General features: G+C 38.1%; 1 protein-coding gene across 7 annotated transcripts in view; it reads right to left on the bottom strand.

The window, feature by feature from the left end:
• Nucleotides 1-23691, bottom strand: part of LOC128251996 (polypyrimidine tract-binding protein 1) — a 151201-nt gene that overhangs the window by 110454 nt on the left and 17056 nt on the right. For 5 of the 7 annotated variants that reach the window (XM_052979336.1, XM_052979337.1, XM_052979341.1 and 2 more), the window contains 2 exons: nucleotides 20481-20510; nucleotides 5834-5932 (listed from right to left, as the gene is read on the bottom strand). In XM_052979336.1, the coding sequence (XP_052835296.1) occupies nucleotides 5834-5932; nucleotides 20481-20510 (129 nt within the window). Of the gene's footprint in view, nucleotides 1-5833; nucleotides 5933-20480; nucleotides 20511-23691 lie in introns of those variants that run through there. The other 2 variants (XM_052979339.1, XM_052979342.1) reach the window with 1 other exon arrangement.

Below are 23691 nucleotides of genomic sequence, written 5' to 3'. Positions count from 1 at the left end.
TTTAACGATTTCGTGAGACTCTGAAAAAAATATCAGCAATAAATGTTGCAATAAATAAATGTTAGTATGATGCAGGCTATAATATTGTTTAGACAGGATACTTGCAAGTTTAGACCTTAATTTTCTATCTATCTATCGAATAAGAAAGAAACCACTCGGAAAAATAAACATGAAACAGTATTTAACGATTTCGTGAGACTCTGAAAAAAATATCAGCAATAAATGTTGCAATAAATAAATGTTAGTATGATGCAGGCTATAATATTGTTTAGACAGGATACTTGCAAGTTTAGACCTTAATTTTCTATCTAGCTTTTTTTCAGTGAAAGACCATGACAGCCAGAATACAACTGCAGCAGCAGTCGCTCGGTGGCTCGGTCACCGGTTTCAGTCCAGTGTTGTCTCTAAGTTACCGGTGCAATGGGGAGGATAGCGGCATGAAGCGAGTGATAGAGGGTGCTGGCCTCATCATCACCCTACCAGCTGGCAAAAGGAATAGCTGAACACACCTGAGTGGCTGCTGGACAAGCGCCTGGCGGAAGGCCTTAAGCTTGAAGGCCTTTGAACCGTGTTACGTAAGCAAGGGTTATTTATGTGATCTAATCCGTAACTAAATTGTTATGAAAAACAGATAAGCGATAAGAAAACCCTTACGATAAAATGGCTAAAATGTTCAATAGTTCTAGAAAGTCGTTGCAGCTCCTAAATGTTACTTGAAAAAACAAGAAAGGTGAAAACTTCAGCAAGCCCAAGTTTATATACCCTTCAGCTATAGCAAAAATAAAATATTCAAAAGAAATAAAAACAAGAAGGAAAGCAAACTTCGGCAAGCCGAAGCTCATATACCCTTGCAGCTATTGCATTAATTAAATACTTTTGAAAACATTTAAATTATGATTTATTTGAGTATGTGCTAAAAAAAAAACATTGAAACTATGATGATTTGCAGCTCAATTATTAGATAGTTATTTTTATATATTTTTATTATTTCTATGGGAGCTATATGCTATAGACGTCCGATTTTGATAAAATTTATACCATAATTGTGAAATAATTAAACATTGCTATATGTCGAAGAACTAAAAAAAATTAAAAAACAGAAAAGTTATAATTTTTATACCCTTGCAGAGGGTATTATAATTTCAGTCAGAAGTTTGCAACGCAGTGAAGGAGACATCTCCGACCCTATAAAGTATATATATTCTTGATCAGCATCACTAGGCGAGTTGATCTAGCCATGTCCGTCTGTCCGTCTATCCGTCTGTCCGTCCGTTTATATGCAAACTAGTCTCTCAGTTTTAAAGCTATCTGCATGAAACTTTCCCAAAAGTTGTCTTTCTATTGCAGGTAGTATATAAGTCGGAACGAGCCGGATCGGACGACTATAGCATATAGCTCCCATAGGAACAATCGGAAAAATAAATGAAAAAAAATTATAACTTTGCTGTTTTTTAATTTTTTTTTTAGTTCTTCGACATTTAGTAATGGTTTAATATTTCAGAATTATGGTTTAAATTTTATCAAAATCGGACGACTATAGTATATAGCTCCCATAGGAACAATCGGAAAAATAAATGAAAAAAATTATAACTTTGCTGTTTTTTAATTTTTTGTTTAGTTCTTCGGCATTTAGTAATGGTTTAATATTTCAGAATATCGGTTTAAATTTCATCAAAATCGGACGACTATATCATATAGCTCCCATAGGAACAATCGGAAAAAAATAAAAAAAACTTATAACTTTGCTGTTTTTTAATTTTTTTTTTAGTTCTTCGACATTTAGTAATGGTTTAATATTTCAGAATATCGGTTTAAATTAAAATTGTAATACTATGGCTGTCATAATAATTTTGTGCCAAATAAATATACCGAATAATTGTTATGACTGCAAGGGTATATAAACTTCGGCTAGCCGAAGTTTGCTTCCTTTCTTGTTTTTTTTTATTTATTTTTCCGATTGTTCCTATGGGAGCTATATGCTATAGTCGTCCGATTTGATGAAATTAAAACCGTAATTCTGAAATATTAAACCATTACTATATCTCGAAGAACTAAACAAAAAATTAAAAAACAGAAAAGTTATAATTTTTTTTCATTTATTTTTCCGATTGTTCCTATGGGAGCTATATGCTATAGTCGTCCGATTTTGATGAAATTTAAACCGTAATTCTGAAATATTAAACCATTACTATATCTCGAAGAACTAAACAAAAAATTAAAAAACAGCAAAGTTATAATTTTTTTTCATTTATTTTTCCGATTGTTCCTATGGGAGCTATATGCTATAGTCGTCCGATCCGGCTCGTTCCGACTTATATACTACCTGCAATAGAAAGACAACTTTTGGGAAAGTTTCATGCAGATAGCTGAGAGACTAGTTTGCATATAAACGGACGGACAGACGGACGGACAGACGGACGGACAGACGGACAGACGGACGGACAGACGGACGGACAGACGGACGGACAGACGGACGGACAGACGGACATGGCTAGATCGACTCTACTAGTGATGCTGATCAAGAATATATATACTTTATAGGGTCGGAAACGTCTCCTTCACTGCGTTGCAAACTTCTGACTGAAATTATAATACCCTCTGCAAGGGTATAAAAAGTAAAAATAGAGAAGTTAACCTTATATCCATATCCATTTTAGTTTTTGTTTATAACATACCAATTTTTCCAATGGGAGCTACATATTTGATATAGAATACTGAGAAACTAGTTTGCATAGAAACGGACGGACGGACAGAAGGACATGGCTACATTGACTCCCCTAGTGATGCTGATCAAGAATTTATAATTGTCTCCTTTACTGCAAGAATATACAAAATATATTTCCTGCCAAATGATGTCGAAGGTTTAAAATTTGTATTTTCGTAGACCGGCCCACAAAATTTGAATAATTTTACAACCTCTAGTGTTCTAAATTGCCCCACGAAATATATGCATGATTTAAAATGTAACTGGTCAGGTAAATAAAAGTGCCATCCCGCATTTATCACCAATTGAAGCATTATAAACTAAATTAAATTCTTTAAAAAAGCGCCATCTGCAAAAATAAAAGCCCACCCTTATGTTCTACCCCATAAAAACCATACCTTTTTCATTGTCTTCTGTATTTCTTTGTTATTAAATATTATTTTGCCAGCCTCACCTTTACAAGGTATTTTTAAAACGTCTTTTTTATGAGCAACGAAGATGCCCCTGGTCAGCCTAACCCACCCAACCAGCCCCTTCCGACCCACCACCCCGCGTGATTTATGCCGCGCGGTCAAGTGTAAGTTCCACCACTGGCACCTCGGGGCAGGAAATTGGGTTTAACAGCAGCAGTCAGCGGGACCTGGCAGCTCGTTTAATTTCAGCCGATTTTTTTCACCGGCCGCCTTTTTATTAAATATACTTTTTGCCGCTACAGTTTTTGTTGCCTTTTTATGAACTGGTTATCAGTGGACTATTTTACGAGTTGCGATTTGCCTTAATTACTCGCGTCGGCAGATCAGGATATTAACGGCACTGAGAGCTCGGTTTGTTTGGGTTTAGCATATAGCTGTGAATGTCTGTCAGCGGTTAAGCTGCAGTGGCATTTTTCCTTTTTTCTGTGTTTTCATAAATAACGATTTATTGGCTGCTTGTTAACCTTTGAGCTGATGCTGATGGATAATGAAGGAATGCAAGTAAAGGGACACTCTGTGATTGTTTTTTAATTGCCATGCAGTTGGATTTCCGGAAATAATGAGAGTGCTCCAGCATGGGTAAATGAGGTCCGATTTTCGTATATTGTTACATACTTCTCAGCTTACTCGGCTCAATTATTTGAAAATTTTATGTTTGTGTATTTTCATGACATTTTCGTTTAATTTGGTATGACAATTTTCATGCATTACAAATAGGAACCGCAGGAAAAGTCCGGACAAAGAGAAATTATCCTTTGTGCATACTTTTGCTTATTTCGGGTTTGTAGGCAAAACCATTTTATTTTCCATACACATAAAAACCATTGAAGCAGAATGAAAAAGGCCACTGCAGGCACTGTCATTTATTAAAAAGACAGCTGAGAGAAGAGGATTGGAAAACAAATTAAAAGCGCATTTATATTGGTAAAGCCTCCTTTTGGGGAGAATGTTTTCCTTACCCCCGATTGCAACCGATTTTCGCACCCTCCGAGGGTAGCACCCCCGCTAACGAGCGTCCATTATGCAAACAATAAGCACAGTTTCCTCTCTAGATAACAAACCGCAAACAAACGAACGTATAAAAATATACCTCTCGTGGCAAGAAGAAATATTGCGCATACGCTACGCACCCTGCGAGTGGCTTTCATTCAAAAATAGATTTATGTGTGGCATTTAAGAGACACACACAAAACAAGAAGGAAAGCAAACTTCGGCAAGCCGAAGTTCATATACCCTTGCAGCTATTGCATTAATTAAATACTTTTAAAAACATTTAAATTATGATTTACTTGAGTATGTGCTAAAAAAAAACATTGAAACTATGATGATTTGCAGCTCAATTATTAGATAGTTATTTTATATATTTTTATTATTTCTATGGGAGCTATATGCTATAGACGTCCGATTTTAATAAAAATTTATACCATAATTCTGAAATAAGTAAACATTGCTATATGTCGAAGAACTAAACAAAAAATTAAAAAACAGAAAAGTTATAATTTTTTTTCATTTATTTTTCCGATTGTTCCTATGGGAGCTATATGCTATAGTCGTCCGATTTTGATGAAATTTAAACCGTAATTCTGAAATATTAAACCATTACTATATCTCGAAGAACTAAACAAAAAATTAAAAAACAGCAAAGTTATAATTTTTTTTCATTTATTTTTCCGATTGTTCCTATGGGAGCTATAAGCTATAGTCGTCCGATCCGGCTCGTTCCGACTTATATACTACCTGCAATAGAAAGACAACTTTTGGGAAAGTTTCATGCAGATAGCTTTAAAACTGAGAGACTAGTTTGCATATAAACGGACGGACAGACGGACGGACAGACGGGCGGACAGACGGACGGACAGACGGACGGACAGACGGACGGACAGACGGACGGACAGACGGACATGGCTAGTTCGACTCTACTAGTGATGCTGATCAAGAATATATATACTTTATAGGGTCGGAAACGTCTCCTTCACTGCGTTGTAAACTTCTGACTGAAATTATAATATCCTCTGCAAGGGTATAAAAAAGGAACAGAAGAGTAAAGGAAGGAACCCAAACAAAATCAAGAAAAATGTGATGCAGCATTTATCAAACGTGACCCAATCCGTGAAAATGTTTGAAACTTTTACCTCCCCTTTCACCCACTGAAAGCTGCTTGACATCATTATTCTTAAGCAGAAACAAACAATGTGCAGTGCATTTTGGTATCATTAAAATGTGATCACTTCGTAATAAAGCCGCAGTCAAATGAGGGCGGAAGATCGGCGGGTCGCCAGCTTGGGGCAACCACGATTTGATTTAGTGCCGCACATTATTTCACGTAAATATCTGTGCTGGGTCTATGAGTGTACGTTTTGCAATAATGCCAACAATAGAGCGGGTTCTTTGACATGTGTGCGTAAGTCGAGTATGCGTGCTCAGTTGGCAACATTTACATTTAGCATTTTGCCCCACTTGTTGACATTTTGCCATCGGGTTCCAGCAGATTTGCATGATTTTCGCATTTATGGGCTTAATTTACTATTTAATAATGGTAAGCAACCAATTGTTCAAGTGGAGGGAATAGAGAAGGATAGCAAAGGGATAGCAGGAAGTACTTCCGAAGAGTAGATGGCTGGAGTGGATGATGTAATGAAAGATTGGATTAACTTACCTTGACTCCAATGTGAACCGGTGCAAATTCTGTTTTGTGTATTGAAGGTATCGGTATCGGTAATTGCATGGGAAGGGGGCAGGACATCATGGTCGCTACCTGTGAATGCAAACAGAGAAATAGACACAGATGTGTTAGTCGGATATGGAGTGGTAATTAAAGGGTTATATGGGTAAGAGAGAATGGGTAATATATAATATCTTTATCTTATTCTACAACGGGATTTTATCTCATAACCTTCTTAATCATATATTTCGAGTTGTATTTTAAAGTTAGAATTGATTTGTTTAGACATGGTATAATCGTACATAATACCCTACAGTAAGCGAATCAGGGCAGCAGCTGATGCAGCTATCCAACTTCGCCCTCTATTCCTTGTTTTTGTGCTTCTTAGATTTCCGTTGATATTGAAATATTCGATTTTTTAAATTTTACGCTTTTTAATGGCAGCTAACACAGGAATCGCACCCGCACATCCAGACACACTACCGCACAACCAGATCACAGCCACATTGAATTTCATTTGAAATCAGGACGAAGATTGGTGCAGAGCGGGAGTATGACCAGAGTTTCATTTGGCGCACATCATCATTGTCATTTCCGCTTTTGCGTAACGATGTCAACGTTTTTGATGGTTTCATTTCGTTGCGCTGCATTTCGTTTTGGTGTTTCGTTTCGTGCACCAAATAAATCATTGCCTAGCCTCCTGTTTTCCTCGCATTTCCGGCTGTCCCGACCCCTTTATTCGCGCTGCATTTACGCCTTTCTTTGTAACCAATAAAAACTTTTCGACTTTGTCATAATACGAGCAGAAGCTAGAGCAAAAAGGCAAAGGGCAGCGCCAACAGCAACATATACAAAGTAAAAAAAATCACAGAAGCAAATATAGGGCGCGAATAGAATGGGACATGCCCACACAAAAAACAAAACCTAATGTTTACTCAAAACATATTAAACATATTAATTTTTTTGCCAATATATATGTGCCTTTTGACAATTCAATTAAGATTAAGATGCTTATACAAAAAATAATAAATAAATGATTTTCTTAGTGTAGAGAAAACGTTGAAAATTAAAATGGCATGACAAAGTGGGACATGTTGTCAAAACTTTTGCATCAAGGCATTGAAATGACAACAGAAGCAAGAGAGCGGACAATGTGATATGGAAATACGAGGAAACACTGAACATTATAAAAATTGTTGCATGCACACACTCCGCCAAGAATTCAATTTCCGGCGTCGATCTCCAGGCTTCTGCCTCTGGACCTGCATGCGCCCCCGATCTTCCCACAACCAGATTTTCTTCCTAAGCAATTTGTGTCCAACTTATTTCCTATCGCATTACACTTGTCAGCAAACTGGCACCCTTTACTCGCCGCAGCATGGGAGGTCGGGCCAACTGACACGTGTTTCTTTTCCATTCTCAACAATCAAACTTGTCAACGGCATCGATTACCAAAACAGCTACAAAAATGCAGAAGCATAATAACAAAACTATTTATGTCTCACTTTGCCCAGTCCCACCTTTATATCCCTCTTCCATCACTTTCACTGACTGTCAGCCGGCTGTCAGTTTGTTTACGCGTTTCACAGCAAATTTCTTTAAGTGCTACAAAAGTGTCATTTCATGGGCAGCTTGGCAAACTAATTAATAGAATTTCAGCATTACGTATTGTTGTTCTTCAAGTTGTTATTACCCGACTGCCGTTGCAGTTGTAGTCGTCATCATCATCAGAAGTAGTGCCAAAGTGCAGCGGAGCGTGGCTTGGCTTGCATTTTAATGACGACAACAAACGGAAATGACGTCGCCTGACTGACTTTCCAACATTGTAGCCGGTTTTTTATGTTAACACGCGACGCAGCAACGGCAATTGAAAAGGTCGACGAAGGGGCCGATGACGGGAAGAACGAAGATCCGCGAATTCACGGCAGTACACACTCGCATATGAAGTCGTGGCCAGGGCACATGTGACAGCCATGTGGACGCTAGCAAGTTCTCTTGCAATAAATGCCTAACTCCACAAGGTTTTACGTTCATATAAATGAAAATTTTTTTGAAAAAGTAATAATTGCTAAAGTTGTAACAATAGCTTTATTATATTTTAATTTACTTAATTATTGTCAAGTCTCAAATCTCTAACTCTTATAATTTATCAAAAATAAATATACCTCAGCGAATACCATACCTTTTTTTAGTCTACGAGTAAGAGGTAAAAAAAAAAAACAATGCTCCTTAGTAGTGAAGAACACTTTTTCCTTTTTCAGTGCAAATGTGTTCTGACTTGCCTTCCTTCCTTTATCCCGACATTGATGTACGACCCTGGCTGGGTCTCGGTCCACGTACCGTTACCAAACACTTTCCTGTCCTTCGCTCATTACAATGCCGCTGTCACCCCCACGCGTTAATTTTTGCCAGTTTTGTGGTGGACATCCAAGGCATTCGAACAGGATATTTAATGTAATAAGGCAGTGATGAGAGCGAAACGATGTAGCGGCACTGTTGCTTCCGATGCTGCATGCACAATTAGGCCCTGAGGGCGAAGGGGGCTGCCCATGCCACCCCCGAAAACAATGATTAATGAGCAGTTGCAGCAGCAACAACATCGGCAATCATACATCATTCGGTTAGCATTTAAGTTCAGATGAGCGAAGTTGAATGCCGAACGGTACTTAAAAGACACGGACAAAATTGAAACGACAAAAGCAATTGCAACGACAGCAGCAACTCGCAACCTGTCACAATTGCAACCTGCAACAAGTTCATGGCATGTCGTCGCCTTCGTCGATTTTTCCACTTCATTGAGCATGCGCGGCGCATTAACGGCTGCAGGCAACATCAATGATAACTGCATCGACAGCATAAGCAACATCTGTGCAGCAAATCAAGCGAAAAATGTTTGCACCGGCCATCCACTGAAAAAAAAAACACGGCATCCGATTATATTATTATTAATTTTTAATTACACTACTTTACAAAATTAAAAAAAAAAAACAAGAAAGGAAGCAAACTTCGGCAACCCAAAGTTCATATACACTTGCAGCTATTGCAAAAATTAAATGTTCTTGAAAACATTAAAATTATGATTGACTTGCGTGTATGTTCAAAAACATATAGCAGCTATATGACAAGCCAAATTTTAACAATATCTTTGTATCAGCGGCTTTGGCGTATTTCGGCTGTAAACTAGTGTCATAAATGCAGGATACAAAATTTAAGAAGCGATATTTCTTTCTAGCAATGTAAAATCGAAGACCAATAATAAGACCAGTTTTATAACAAATAGTTAATTTAGAATTTGTATGCTTGAAACGTTTGTTTATCGATATTGACTTGTCATGATAAATTATTTTCCAAGTGTAAGTACTCAGCGAATAAAACGGGAGGAGACCGCCGGGCTTTGGCACTGATATTGCATATTGCAGAAATACAAAGGTGGCTGGTTAATGAACAGGTGTCTTTACTCAGCCTGTGGCTGCTGACTCAGTTCCATTTGGTCCAGAGCATTAAACCTGTTCATGAGTACAATTACTTTGAATCAAATTCGAAGTAACCAAAACCACAATAAATTAAAAGTTGATCATTTGTTTGAATGAACAATTAATGAACTAGTGATTATGATGAAATTTAAAACGTAATTCTGAAATATTTAACCATTACTATATGTCGAAGAATTAAATAAAAAAATTAAAAAACAGCAAAGTTATAATTTTTTTTTATTTTTTTTTTCCGATTGTTTCTATGGGAGCTATATGCTTTAGTCATCCGATCCGGCTCGTTCCGACTTATATACTACCTGCAATAGAAAGACAACTTTTGGGAAAGTGCATGCATATAGCTTTAAAACTGAGAGACTAGTTTGCGTAGAAACGGACGGACAGACGGACGGACAGACGGACATGGCTAGATCGACTCTGCTAGTGATGCTGGTCAAGTATATATATACTTTATAGGGTCGGAAATGTCTCCCTCGCTGCGTTGCAAACTTCTGATTGAAATTATAATACCCTCTGCAAGGGTATAAAAACAACAAAGTTATAATTTTTTTTAAATTTATTTTTCCGATTGTTCCTATGGGAGCTATATGCTATAGTTGTCCGATCCGGTTCGATCCGACTTATATACTACCTGCAATAGAAAGACAACTTTTGGAAAAGTTTCATGCAGATAGCTTTAAAACTAAGAGACTAGTTTGCGTAGAAACGGACGGACAGACGGACATGGCTAGATCGACTCTCCTAGTGATGCTGATCAAGAATATATATTCTTTATAGGGTCGGAGATGTTTCCTTCACTGCGTTGCAAACTTCTGACTGAAATTATAATACCCTCTGCAAGGGTATAAAAATGTTTACATGTATTTATATTTGTTCTATGTAAACGTATATGGTCTTTATTTGTCTCTTTTAAATGAATGACACCAATTTCTTAGGAAATTACAAGAAAAGAGGCTTTTTCGGCGTGACTTGCAAGTTTTAAACTAATTCAAGTAAACGAAAGCATATATAATGGCAGTTTTCTAATCTTTAAGCAGATGTCTCAGCACTTTGTTAGCAATCAACAGATTTGTCCAAAAATTTTGGATTTCCCGTTTTATTCTTATAAGGGTTTTCCTATGCACTCGACGACAAGGACTGCATCAATCAGCGAGGAGCCGGGCAAATCGCATTAAAAAGCTCAAATCGTTCAGATTTGTGACACTAAGCAGCAGCACAACCATTTAGCCACCCACAGCACCCCCTTGGCCACAATCACAGCCACAGACACGACCACAGACACGACCACAGACACGACCAATAACGATATCCAACCAAGAAATTGTGCAGATTTACCAAGACAAGTGAAAGTAAATAAAGTGAGCGGATGGGGAAGAGGGCAGCCTGTGCCAGGGATTTCTCTTCGTATTGAGCCTGGCTCTTTACGTAAAGAATGACGCCCATATTTCAGTAACAAAACTCAGTATTGGCTTAATGCGAAAGCAAAACACGCCAAGAAGTTGCAGCCCACAACGGAACGAACTTGTTGCAACACACAGATCAGCAGGGCGGAGGAGGGACAGAGAAATGGAATTGTAAGACGGGCGAAATTTGAAAAGCGAAATGCGGGTATTTGCATAAATGCAGTTCACGGCAAACGGGCAGCTATTGAACGGGAAGCGACCGTGATAATGATAAGACCGGCACTCAAGGGCAGAGCAGTGCAGCCGAGCTGTCCCACTAGCTTTTTAAAAGGAAAACTTTGAACATGAACTTGGATTCTGAAATAAGTTGTAAAAGCTTTTAATCCTTACTATTTGAGTCATTGATGCCAAACAACAATTGCATTTTGCCTTTAAATATGGGAAAATAAACTAAACAAATTCGAATGGTTTCAACGCAGTAAAGTAGACATTTATATATATGTGTTTTGTAGCTGTTTTTTACCTTGTGTGATAAGTTTAAAGAGGGCAAAATAAGTTTAAGTACACTTTGCACTGAAATTTCAAACAAATATTTGTAAACTTTTTTTCCCACTCTATATAAATTCGTAAACATCCCTTTAATGGAATACGTTGTTCATGTGTGTATATTCAGCAGGGGTAAATAAGTTCATCTTGCCGAAGTTGGCATCTGCTCTCTTTATTTTTTTCATAATTTTTTTTTTTTAACAGGGTATTGGCAGCACTAACTCAGGGAAGCTCTGGCCAGGACAGGTGCGAAATAATAGCTGGCTTCTGTGAGCTATTCTTTTTTGCAAGCTGAAGGTGGCAATTGGTGTGGGCTGGGCGAGGACTTAACGTGCTTCGAGCTACGCCTAAAACTATACAACGCAGAAGCAAATGTGTTGAAAATCCTTTTCTGTTAAGGATTTGCTGTTGGTGTTGACGCCTTCGCAGCGGCTTTTGTTGGCTCACACAGATGGGCTTGGGAGTTTGCTTCTGGAAGTGCATGTTATGTGTGCGGTTTTGTGACGCATCAAATTGCATTAGCGTTAAAAGTAGGAACAAGCACGAAAAAGCCCCAGCTAGTGCGGAGAAAATCCAGTCAAAATCTGTTGCTGTTCCTTTCGGGCCATCTTACTCCCTTTCGGATTCTCAGCTCTTAGCCATTCCGCCTCTTATCGTCCTTTGTTTGCTTTACATCACGACATCGTCAACGGATTTCTCCTTTTTGCATTCTGATCTGATCTACCACTCCACACCCCAAACCGCTGGGAAGCCTTTATTTGGCTGGTTCCGAAGGGATGGTGCTAGTAGTGGCAGGAAAGAGCCGAACGACAGTGTGTCAAATGACTGTAACGCTGCTACTTTCGCTACTCCAGCTGGCAAGGCGGCTCAAATGAAGGCTGCATGCTGCAAGTTCCTGCACTCAGCTAAAAAGCGGATAGAGTTATTAATCTTTAGTGATTTTGTTTTTAAACATTATAGCACCCAATACAAAATATTGTTTCACGAGTTTTAGATTTTATGTTTAACAAAATTTAAATATAATTTTTTTTTTTGGATTTTGTCCAACTTAAGAGATTTATTTTTTAGTGCATTGGCTCGCTACAAGTTGCATTCCGTATGCTGCATGCGATATCCAATCCAAGTTCCCAAACTGGCCAGAAGCATCATTTAGCATTCGTTGGGTGACACAGACGGCATCGCCAGAGTGTGTAATTAAAAATGTCAACGCACAATGGGTTTAGGTGTTGGCAATCACAGGGGATTCACAGGCAACTCAATTCCTGCTGGACCACACACAATGCTGGCAAATTAGGCACTGCATCCGAAATGGAAACTGCAATTGCAATTGGCAGCGATAAGGTTTTTTAATACCTTTCTCTTCGAAAGTCTCCGCTTTTGGTTTATGATTTTATGTACATTGTACAAAGAAGCAGACAAAGAGATCCAGACAGGCAACATTTTTTCGTTTCGTAAATTTTTTTAAATTGTGTTTATGGTTTTAAAAAAATGTTATTTTTTTTATTTTTAAAGAAAGTTTTAAATTATTTGAAAAGCCAACTTTGGCGCTAATATCGCGCGGAGGGGTCTATTTTCTGATGGCAAAGGCAATATGACACCTTTATCAGCTTAAGTCATTTCTGACATGTTTGACTTTTCTTTGTCCGCTACTGAATTTTTGGAAACGGAAAAATGAATCCTTGCCTCACAAGGAAATGTTTCGCTTTTGTATTAATCCCCTACTTTAATAATTTTTATCTTTGGGGTTTTGCTGGGCGTATGCGCATACAAAGACGCAGATAGAGCAGATATGATTTTATGTACATTGCACAAAGAAGCAGACAAAGAGATCCAGACAGGCAACATTTTTTCGTTTCGTAAATTTTTTTAAATTGTGTTTATGGTTTTAAAAAAATGTTATTTTTTTTATTTTTAAAGAAAGTTTTAAATTATTTGAAAAGCCAACTTTGGCGCTAATATCGCGCGGAGGGGTCTATTTTCTGATGGCAAAGGCAATATGACACCTTTATCAGCTTAAGTCATTTCTGACATGTTTGACTTTTCTTTGTCCGCTACTGAATTTTTGGAAACGGAAAAATGAATCCTTGCCTCACAAGGAAATGTTTCGCTTTTGTATTAATCCCCTACTTTAATAATTTTTATCTTTGGGGTTTTGCTGGGCGTATGCGCATACAAAGACGCAGATAGAGCACCACCTCACTTCTTGGCCATTCATCTTAGCCAGCCACAGACTGCAGGCAAACATTTTTCGCAAATTAAATGAAAACACCTGATGGTTATGGGAGCCATAACTTCTACCTCGCCGTGAAGTTTGAGCTCCGACAGATTACTTTTTTCGGTATTTCCTTTTTTTGATCGAGAAGATACAAGAGGGTATCAACACTCCTTGCAAGAAAGTTAAGAAAGAAACAGAGTAAAAAAGAATATTATTGTTGGTCGGCCGACCAAAACTATTCACAAATTTTTAGGATTACTTTGTACACCATTTTTAGGGTTTCCGAACATAACTATAACTGGGTAGGGTCTATCCGAACTCAAGTTTTGCTACCAACCCTCACTAAAAACAACCAAATATTTTGAAGAAATTAGTTTGATCTGTGGGATGCGCATCAAAAAAGAAGATTCAAAAGACTCAAGCAGAGCAAAGACAAAGACATTAAAAACCCAAGAATTCTGCTGTCCATTTTGTTTGGCTTGGCTCTTTCATTACACGGCTTGGCTGACAACAAATAAGCTTCAATTATGGTGTAAAATGAAATGCGGAGAGCCAGCTTCAACGACACCCAAAACCAAAACTGGAGGGGATCACGTGATGGTTTACCAACTTCACCATATGGGGATTCACCCAGCACCGAAATGTTATACAAATTAAAAAACAAATCTATTTAATTCATTGTATAAATCGGCTTTAAAATATTTACATTGCGTTGCAAGTCTAAAATAGTCGGAGGAAAGCATTAAAAACTCTAGCAAAAAACGTTCAAATTTAGCATACTGCATCTCCTGTAATGTCATTTAAGAACTACCTTTATTTATAACTCATATTTATATCTCGGTTAAATAAAATTTAAATAAAAGTAACAAATTGCTGAGCTTTTCTTTTTCAGGTTCTTAAGATACTCGGTTATTAAAAAAATTAGTGTGGTAGGTGTTTATCAACTCTTTATTCTAACACGTCTTAATGCTACCACTCGCTCACATTCAAAGTTTCAGAATGACCTCTCAGAGAGATCCTCTTACAGTTCATGTTACTTAACATAACATAACTCAACATAAGTTTCGTATATTGGTGTTGTATAATTATTTGTATTGTGTAAGAATCGGTATAATAATATATGTGTGTTAGTGTGTGTATGAGCCTACTACATTAGTTAGCCTGCGTAATGAACCTTTAGAAACTCTGTCTCAAGCTTTCTTGTTTAAATTGTTGTTGTATTTTGCTGGTTTAATTTGTTGTGTTGTTTTGGTCATGCCGGGCAACGAGTGTTAATGACATCTGAACAACAAGAACGGGTTTCGGGCCTCGGAGTGACTCTTTTCGGTCTTTCTGTCAAGCGTTGAAAAATGTTTGGGCATGACGCTGCAGTAGACACATAAATTCTCATTTAGCATCGTCAAATTAATGACTTCAGAAGAGCCCCTTACTGCCCGCTCGTTTCGCATCCCTAAGTGTAGAGACTCCGTGAAGAAAACAGCTGATCGAGCGGTTAGAGGTGATGAGCTCATACCTGATGGAAGCGGAAAAACTTGTCGAACAACTTATGCGGCGGCCGGCCGGCAAGCGAAAGCCAAACACACGACACAGTTACATATAGTCTTAGACACTGCCACCACAATAACACTGAATGAAATTATATAACCGCCGAACAAGGCTGTAACTATTATAATATGTTTTCTATTTTAAGCGAATTTCAGTTGGGTTTTATCCCCCATCTAAGCCATGTGAAAGACTTTTAAGACTTCTTGTGTCTGCCGGCGGCCAAATGAAACGAAACTTGTACACATAATGTGGTATTCTTCTTATGGGTTACCTTAAAGGGACCAAAATGCGGATGAGTGTGTTATATTAGGAGTACTGACTTGAGTTTAATAAAAAGAATTTGTTCGTACCTATGTAAAGTAAATAATACTGATTTTAAATTGTGATTTGATCAATTAACTGCTACCTATTATTACTTCCCATAACAAAGGTGATTTTTAAGCACAAGTCGAATGCAAATTGAAGAAGCGGAACCATGTCTAATGTCTGAATAGCATGTGACTATTAATAGAGGTGAATCCGATGCAGGGATACAGCTCTAAGTGAATTTTGCGGCACGTAGACTGGCCAACACCTGAGGGCCCTGGCTGGAGGAGATGGATGATGACACTTTGGTCGAGCTCTCGGAGCCACACACAATAATTAGCAATGAAATCACGTGCAAGTAGCTTGCTTTTGGGCTGCGGGTTAGCAGCTGCCAATTTTAATTAAGCCAAGAAGCAACCAATTGCTCGCCATCTCCCAGGAGGAGCTTTTAGATAAGCGCAGTGAGTAATTACAAATTAAATTGACAGAAAACGTGTTTAACGTGCTGCATTTTCATGTTCTTCATAATTTATGAGTCGTCCGCTATGGGCCAGGACCTTTTATGAAGCCTACGGAAGGTATAAGCCGCCAACGGTCAGCTGCAGGTGTAACTAACGGACAGCTCAACTTTTAACTCTGCTCCCTGGCTTTGGGTGCAACAAGTTAAGCCATTGCCGACGTGTTTGAGTGGCCAGCGTTTTAGTTGCTATCCCTTTGACATCCGCATATATGCAATGGGAGGAGTATATGTGTGAATTGCCAGCCAGCTTAGTCCTTGCACGCACACAAGCACGACGCACAGATATCAGCAATTAGTTGGCTGGTTTTGCCTGTATATCCTTTAACCTTTTCGTTTTTGTATAGCTGAAATTTAATCCGGTTCATTTGCAGTTCACAGCGCTTTCACTTGTCGTTCTGAATAGGGTATATAGGGTTTGAATGAAAAACTCTACACTGCAATCTGCAAAGAAATGTTTTTAACAATTTTAATATTATTTTAAATGCCAGTGCCCCATTTGTTGCCACTATAGTTGCCGCAGGATATTGACTCCTAAAAGCAGGGGCTGTTTCCATTGCGCAGGGGATGAAAACGGGCAATCCTTATGAGACTGCAGGAAGGAACCGTGTCAAACCTAGCGGCAAAATCAAAATAACTAGCAGGGCCAACGCAGACAACCTTCCTGCAGCACGAAATTGGTTATACGCTCAAGTTTGACACGCCTCCGACAGCTTTTCTCTCTTTGTGGAGCGTGTTTGCTGGGTGCGGGCAACAGCGAGGCTTCGATTAATTTTTATGATTGTTCCTATGGGAGCTATATGCTATAGTCGTCCGATTTTGATGAAATTTAAACCGTAATTCTGAAATAATTAACCATTACTATGTGTCGAAGAACTAAAAAAAAATTAACAAAAAAAAAAAGGTACAATTTTTTTAAATTTGTTTTTCCGATTGTTCCTATGGGAGCTATATGCTATAGTCGTCCGATCCGGCTCGTTCCGACTTATATACTACCTGCAATAGAAAGACAACTTTAGGGAAAGTTTCATGCAGATAGCTTTAAAACTGAGGGACTAGTTTGCGTAGAAACGGACGGACAGACGGACATGGCTAGATCGACTCTCCTAGTGATGCTGATCAAGAATATATATACTTTATAGGGTCGGAGGTGTCTCCTTCACTGCGTTGCAAACTTCTGACTGAAATTATAATACCCTCTGCAAGGGTATAAAAATGACAAAACAATGTGAAACTTGAGCACACTTGTTGAGGGAGAGCGCGTAAGCCGCGCGGAAAAGTTAATTTGCGATTTTGATAGAGATTCGCAGGGGAGAAGCGACAAAGTTATGCCCAGATCAAACCTCTAAAATCCTGTCAGCAGGTTGTCCGCCTGCATGTGACAAGGAACGTAATTAAACTAAACCCACACTCGCCACCCATCTAAATTTGCCATAATTGAATTGCAACGGAAATAGTAATTAGGGAAGCAGGAAGAGAGGCTGCAAATTGAGATCGCTGGACCAGTGGCTGACTGATCGACAGAAATTGAAGGCATTTAGCGTGTATCCGTGTCAGTTGATTACTCGAATGCTCTTGAATGTAGAGTGCCTTTTAGGCTGCAATTCTTGGTGGTTGGCCACGAGAAAATACCATACCATCTGTAAAATACAACTTCAAACCACAAATGTGTGGCAAGCCGCAGATTACAGTGACACATAAATTTAATGAATTCGTCGCTAATTTGAAAATCATAATGCAGTAAGGCGTAATAGAAGTCAAGCTGTGCAAGTAGAGAGTCTTGGAAGATGGTTTGGCCTCAAATAAGACCACTACCATTTCATACCCTCGGGATGGTATAATAATTTCAGAAAAAAGTTTGCAACGGAGTAAATGGAGACATTGCTGACCCTTTAAAATATATATATCAGCATCACTAGACAAGTTGATATAGCCATGTCCGTCTGTCCGTTATAACATATAATTTATAATTTATTAGTTTTTTTGTAAGTATTTTTTTTTTTTTTTTTCTGTAATAATTAAAGCAGCGGATTCGGAATTATTTTTCAAAGCAATTAAAAAGAAACACGGTCTAGCGATGGCTAATGAAACTATTAGATCTACATCGAAACATTTTTCACTGTTGCGCCATAAGCCTTTGATTTCGATTTGTTTATGTTCATTCGCTACAACTTTAACATTTTAGTTTATTGTTTTCGTATGTATAATACGTGTACATATATATGTGTAATGAATTTAGATTGCTAATGTTTTGGTCTGCTGATTCGCATTATAGTCACATCCATTGAAGTAAAAACGGGAAAAGGAAAACGTACTGAAAATTAAATCGCAATCTTCACATTGTTCTGCTTAAAATTTTAAGCTCAGATATGTTCTGCTTAAAATTTAAAGCTCAGATATGCAAAAATATTTTCGGCAAGCCGAAGTTCATATACCCTTGCAGCTATTGCAAAAATTGAATATTCTTGAAAACTTTAAAATATGATTTACTTGCGTTTAAAAACATTGAAGCTATAATGATTTGCAACTCAATTATTCGATAGTTCCTATGGTGTTTGAGGCGTTATTTATTTAAAAACAACGATGTTAATATTATTATACCCGCGCAGAGAGTATTATAAAATTTATCAGATTGTTTGGGCCTCTAAAAAGAAGTTTCAACAGATTGAGCCAGTTTCAAAAGATTTTTGATTATCTAATGTTGATTTTTTATCTTCATTTTAAAAGTCATCCATAAATATTGCCTTTTAATGTATTTTTTCTGAGACTCTTTTCTCTGAGTGGATCGTGATCCAGTTAGCTGTCTGGGCTTTGTTTATATTTTCTCAGTCTTTGGCGAAAATTGCCTCGTCTGTCTGTTGATTTGGACGGAGAAAAAGAATTTACATTCTGAAAATGAATTCTTTTTCTGCTTACACTTTGGTTTAAGTTAACATTACATTTTGTATTGTTAAAACAAAAAGAAATTTTAAGAAATAAATTAATTAGTCACCGAAACAACAAATCTAGGTTAACTAAATCAAAAAATGTGTAGAAGTAATTTCAGAGAGTCTTTTTACGCTATGAACTGAATACAAACATATGCCGGATTTGTCAATTTCACAAGATTGCCCAGTTGCTGTGGCTAATAAGGCGTTGATCGTACCACATGAATTCTTTCCGCGACTCGCTCATTTTAAATATTCAGCCAATTTTTTTATTAACTACGGCTGCAGCTGGGGGATTGGCAACTTTTGTTGGCATAATTTATTGTTTCTATTTGCGGTCAATTAAACATTCATCTTGTCAGTCATAACCCAAAGCGATGACGTTGCTGCCGTGCAAACGGAGAGTCGTATACACTGCATTTTGGCAGACGTCCAAGCACTATGCCTAGAAATCCCCGGCAAAAATTTTTAACAAAGTAGCTGTGGCAAACGCCACCTGTTGAACTTAAAGTCTGCCAGATTCCCGGTCTTCCGCTCCGCGCTCCGGAATTTTCATCCGTCAGTCGCCAGTAGATATATCTTCCCTTCGGAGGGACAAAGCAGAGACATTTCTCTTGCATGGAGAGCCCACAGGCAACCGCACTAGAAAATGGCTACATTTTGGCTGGTAAATCACGCAAATGAAATGCACCTAATATGCGTCAAATATATACACCTTCCCTCCGGCACGTTGTTCGTACGTGAGGCAGTCTGCCTAGTAATGCTGCAAAAATTATGAGGCAACAGGCAAGAGGCGACAGCTTGGCGTTTTACCCAAGAAAACCAAAGACGATGCACACACGCTTCAGCCGGGAAAAGTCGTCTGTCTTCTGTCCGCCCCCAACACCTCTACCTCTACGTCACCAACCCCCTGGCCACACTCAATTACGCGCTAAATTAGCGCAGCTCGCACTTAATAATCTCTTTTCATAATTGAGTAAAAAGCTAAAAAAAAAATAAGTGAGACATAGAAATACACAAAAGTTGTATCTTTTCTAAAAAAAAAAAAAAAGTACAGGCTAAGGAGGTGAAACCTTATAGACCAAAATATAACTCTCAACTTTAAGGGTCGTTTATCTCCTTTACGGCAAATGATACTTAGACAAATAAGCGGCAAATTTGCTGGCAATTAATTTCCAATTTGGGCAGCCTATTGATGACACTTTGAGCAACGACTTAATTGGGAATCGGTTGCACGCAAGGAGAGAAACAAAAGTTGTAAACCCACACAAGCAGGCCATATGAGTAAGGAAAAGACATTAGTAATACATAATGCGTTTGTCGATTAATCAACTGTCCAAATAGAAGCAGTTAGAATCGTGGGTTTTGTTTCTTTCTTTGGCTTGTTTAACTAATTTATAGGATAGCTACCCAGGATGCGAGTGTGTATCCCACTCGAATCGAAGGGCGTGATAATTGCACTATAAAAATGCGCAACTAGGGAAAATAAATTAATTGTTTTCTGTTGCTCCCCTTGCTATTTTTCGTCGGAAAAATAAATCTCGATTTATATGAAAATCGATTACGTTGCTCATTGTTAATTATTTAAAAGGTTTCACGGAAATGGGCAGGAAGTTTCTCGGTTTCTGCTGTTTGCCGTCCCTTCGGGGTAATTAATAAATAAATTATTGGCCAAAATGATGCCGACTTACGTTTTCTTTTTCGTCGTAGTGCAAACTTACCTGAAAGAAGAAGAGATAAATTTCATTGTAAGTAAATGTTATACAAACATAAATTTTGGCATTTGTGAGTTAAGTTTAAAATTGAAAATTCATCAAAACGTGAGCATAAATCACCGGCAAGAATGTGCTAAAATTAATATCAATTTTTTTTCTGTTGAGCGTGGCGCTTTTTCTTTGTTCAATTTGTTGATGTCAAAATGCTAACAAAAGCGGAGTATCCCTTTGACCAGGTCACAGGACAAAGCAGCGAATTTATCACGCAGCTCTCTTTCATTCCCATGATTCGCCCCCCAATGATAACTTGCACAGCCGTGTGTGGTGGCCATTGTCCGTCTTTTGGACTCTTTTGTGTCTCATAAGTCATTTCGCCCAGCTCAAATAATTTGTAATCGATTCTAAAAGCGCTCAACGCATCCCATGGCTCTTCATCTTCCTCTCCGCCCCGCTGTTGTGTTTGCTCTGGAGACGAGTTCGTTAGCTTGGCTAGGTGAAAATCGAGGTCCAACATTTACTTATGAAAATCAAAGTGTGTCCTGGGAGTGCCAAAAAGCGTAGAGTGGGGAGAGAAAGCGGCGGATGAAAATCGAGAAGTGGGGCTAATGGTTGGAACAAGACAAACACGGCACGCTCGCTGAATTTCTATTAAGCCAAATAACTCAAAAGTAATTGCCCGGGCGTTGTCGTGGTAGCAATTGCACTCAACTCCTACATACTTCTCAAGGAGCGCCCGAGCATCAACATCCTGGGATCATCAATATGTGCACCTTAATGGATGCTTAAATAATTTATAACTTTGAATTGCGATTGCCGAGCGCTCTCCTTTGCCACGGCCACTAACTGATGTTGTCAGCAGCGGCACGTTCAGTTAAATACATTACGCCCAACTGTAGCTGTGCGAAAATATTTACTCGTGATTCGTTACCCCTACAAAATAACACCAAAAAAAAAAGTTGATCCGGAGCTCTTTTTATACCCTTGCAAGAGGGTATTATAATTTGAGTCATAAGTTTGCAACGAAGTGAAGGAGACATTTCCGACCCTATAAAGTACATATATTCTTGATCAGCATTACTAGGCGAGAAGATCTAGCCAAGTCCGTCTGTCCGTCCGTCTCTCCATCCGTCTGTCCGACCGTTTCTACGCAAACTAGTCTCTCAGTTTTAAAGCTATCTGCATTAACTTTCCCAAAATTTCTTTCTATTGCAAGTAGTATATAAGTCGGAACGAGCCGGATCGGACGACTATAGCATATAGCTCCCATAGGAACAATCGAACAAATAAATAAAAAAAATTATAACTTAGCTGTTTCTTAATTTTTTTTAATTCTTTGACATATAGTAATGGTGAAATATTTTTTAAATTTACGGTTTAAATTTCATCAAAATCGGACGACTATAGCATAAAGCTCCCAATCGAAACAATAAATAAAAAAAAATTATAACTTTGCTGTTTATACCCTTGCAGAGGGTATTATAATTTCAGTCAGAAGTTTACAACGCAGTGAAGGAGACGTTTCCGACCCTATAAAGTATATATATTCTTGATCAGCATCACTAGGAGAGTCGATCTAGCCATGTCCGTCTGTCGGTCTGTCCGTCCGTCTTTCCGTCTGTCCGTCCGTTTCTACGCAAACTAGTCTCTCAGTTTTATAGCTATCTGAATGAAACTTTCCCAAAAGTTGTCTTTCTGTTGCAGGTAGTATATAAGTCGGAACGACTATAGCATATAGCTCCCATAGGAACAATCGAAAAAATAAATAAAAAAAATTATAACTTTGCTGTTTTTTAATTTTTTTTAGTTCTTCGACATATAGTAATGGTTAAATAATTCAGAATTTAAATTTCATAAAAATCGGACGACTATACCATACAGCTCCCATAGAAATAATAAAAATATATAAAACAACTATCTAATAATTGAGCTGCATATTATCATAGCTTCAATGTTTTTAAACATATACGCAAGTAAATCATAATTTCAATGTTTTCAAAAATATTTAATTCTTGCTATAGCTGCAAGGGTATATGAACTTCGGCTTGCCGAAGTTTGCTTTCTTTCTTCTTACTTATTTTTTCGTTCAAATTTTATTAGCCGCATTTTGTTTTTTTATTTCAATGACATAAAACAATTTTTAATTTCAATATTTGATCTTAAATATAAAGTAATGTTTATTGCTACACAAATTGAAATAGGAAGTATAGTAGTAGGCGAATACCAATTCTAAAGACTTTTGTTTAAATAAAAGTAGTGGCTCTATTCTACCGTTCGGTTTCTTGTCTGCAACCGATGGCTTAAACAAAGCGTGTTTCATACATCACAGCTACTGGGCGACTAATTGTTTTGCGCAAACGCGTTTAGCGGTAGGGGTGACTCCTAATGGAGTGACCTCGGCGCCAGAGCTTTCTGATCTCCGTGCGGGACTGATGCTGCTTCTTTACCAGGTTAGCAGATGCTCTGACAGTAGGAGCAACCTCATTGCACTCCAGAGCGCAATCGTTTAGCAACGTGCTGCTAGCTAAAGAAGCAAAATGAGCCAAGCAGTCGAAGAGGCGAGGCTTGCATACAAATTGCCGCACGTGTGCGAGAGCTAGGTGGAAGAATATTGTTGAAACCCGTGCCACAGCACGCACACTAGCTCAGCCCACACACACACTTGCAGGCGCGGAGTGGGTCAAACGTGAGCCTTTGAAATGCTTAATGGACATTGCTTAATTCTATATTCCAAGGCTTTGAGAAGCTCCCACACTGAGTTTGTGCAGCTCAGCCATCATAATAGCTCATAATGATGATGCTGCTGCTGATGCTGTTGCCGTTGCCTCCCAAAGTTCATTAGCTAAAAGGCCGCCAAACCCATCAGGCTGATGCACTAAGTCGGAGTTGAAGACCTTACCAGGACTTTGGTCAGACGATTGCTCAAAATCATTTCTGTTTGGTTATCCGCCACAAAAAACGAACAGGCTGTTCCAAGAAATTCTTATATACAGAACAATAAATCGTATTTGATTTAGTGCACATAAAAATAACAGTTGCCTTGCAATAGTAAAAATTTAAATTACCTTGCTATTTCTCAACATTAATTTTAAATATTCGGTATGCACGCATATAGTACAATCACATTATAAACCATTTAATACATCATCAGAAGTCAACGCAAATTAATTCAGCTTCGTTTCCTTTATGT

The sequence above is a fragment of the Drosophila gunungcola genome, chromosome 3R (genome assembly GCF_025200985.1).
Source record: "Drosophila gunungcola strain Sukarami chromosome 3R, Dgunungcola_SK_2, whole genome shotgun sequence".
Classification (NCBI taxonomy): domain Eukaryota; kingdom Metazoa; phylum Arthropoda; class Insecta; order Diptera; family Drosophilidae; genus Drosophila; species Drosophila gunungcola.
This window is presented reverse-complemented; position numbering and strand designations above follow the sequence as displayed.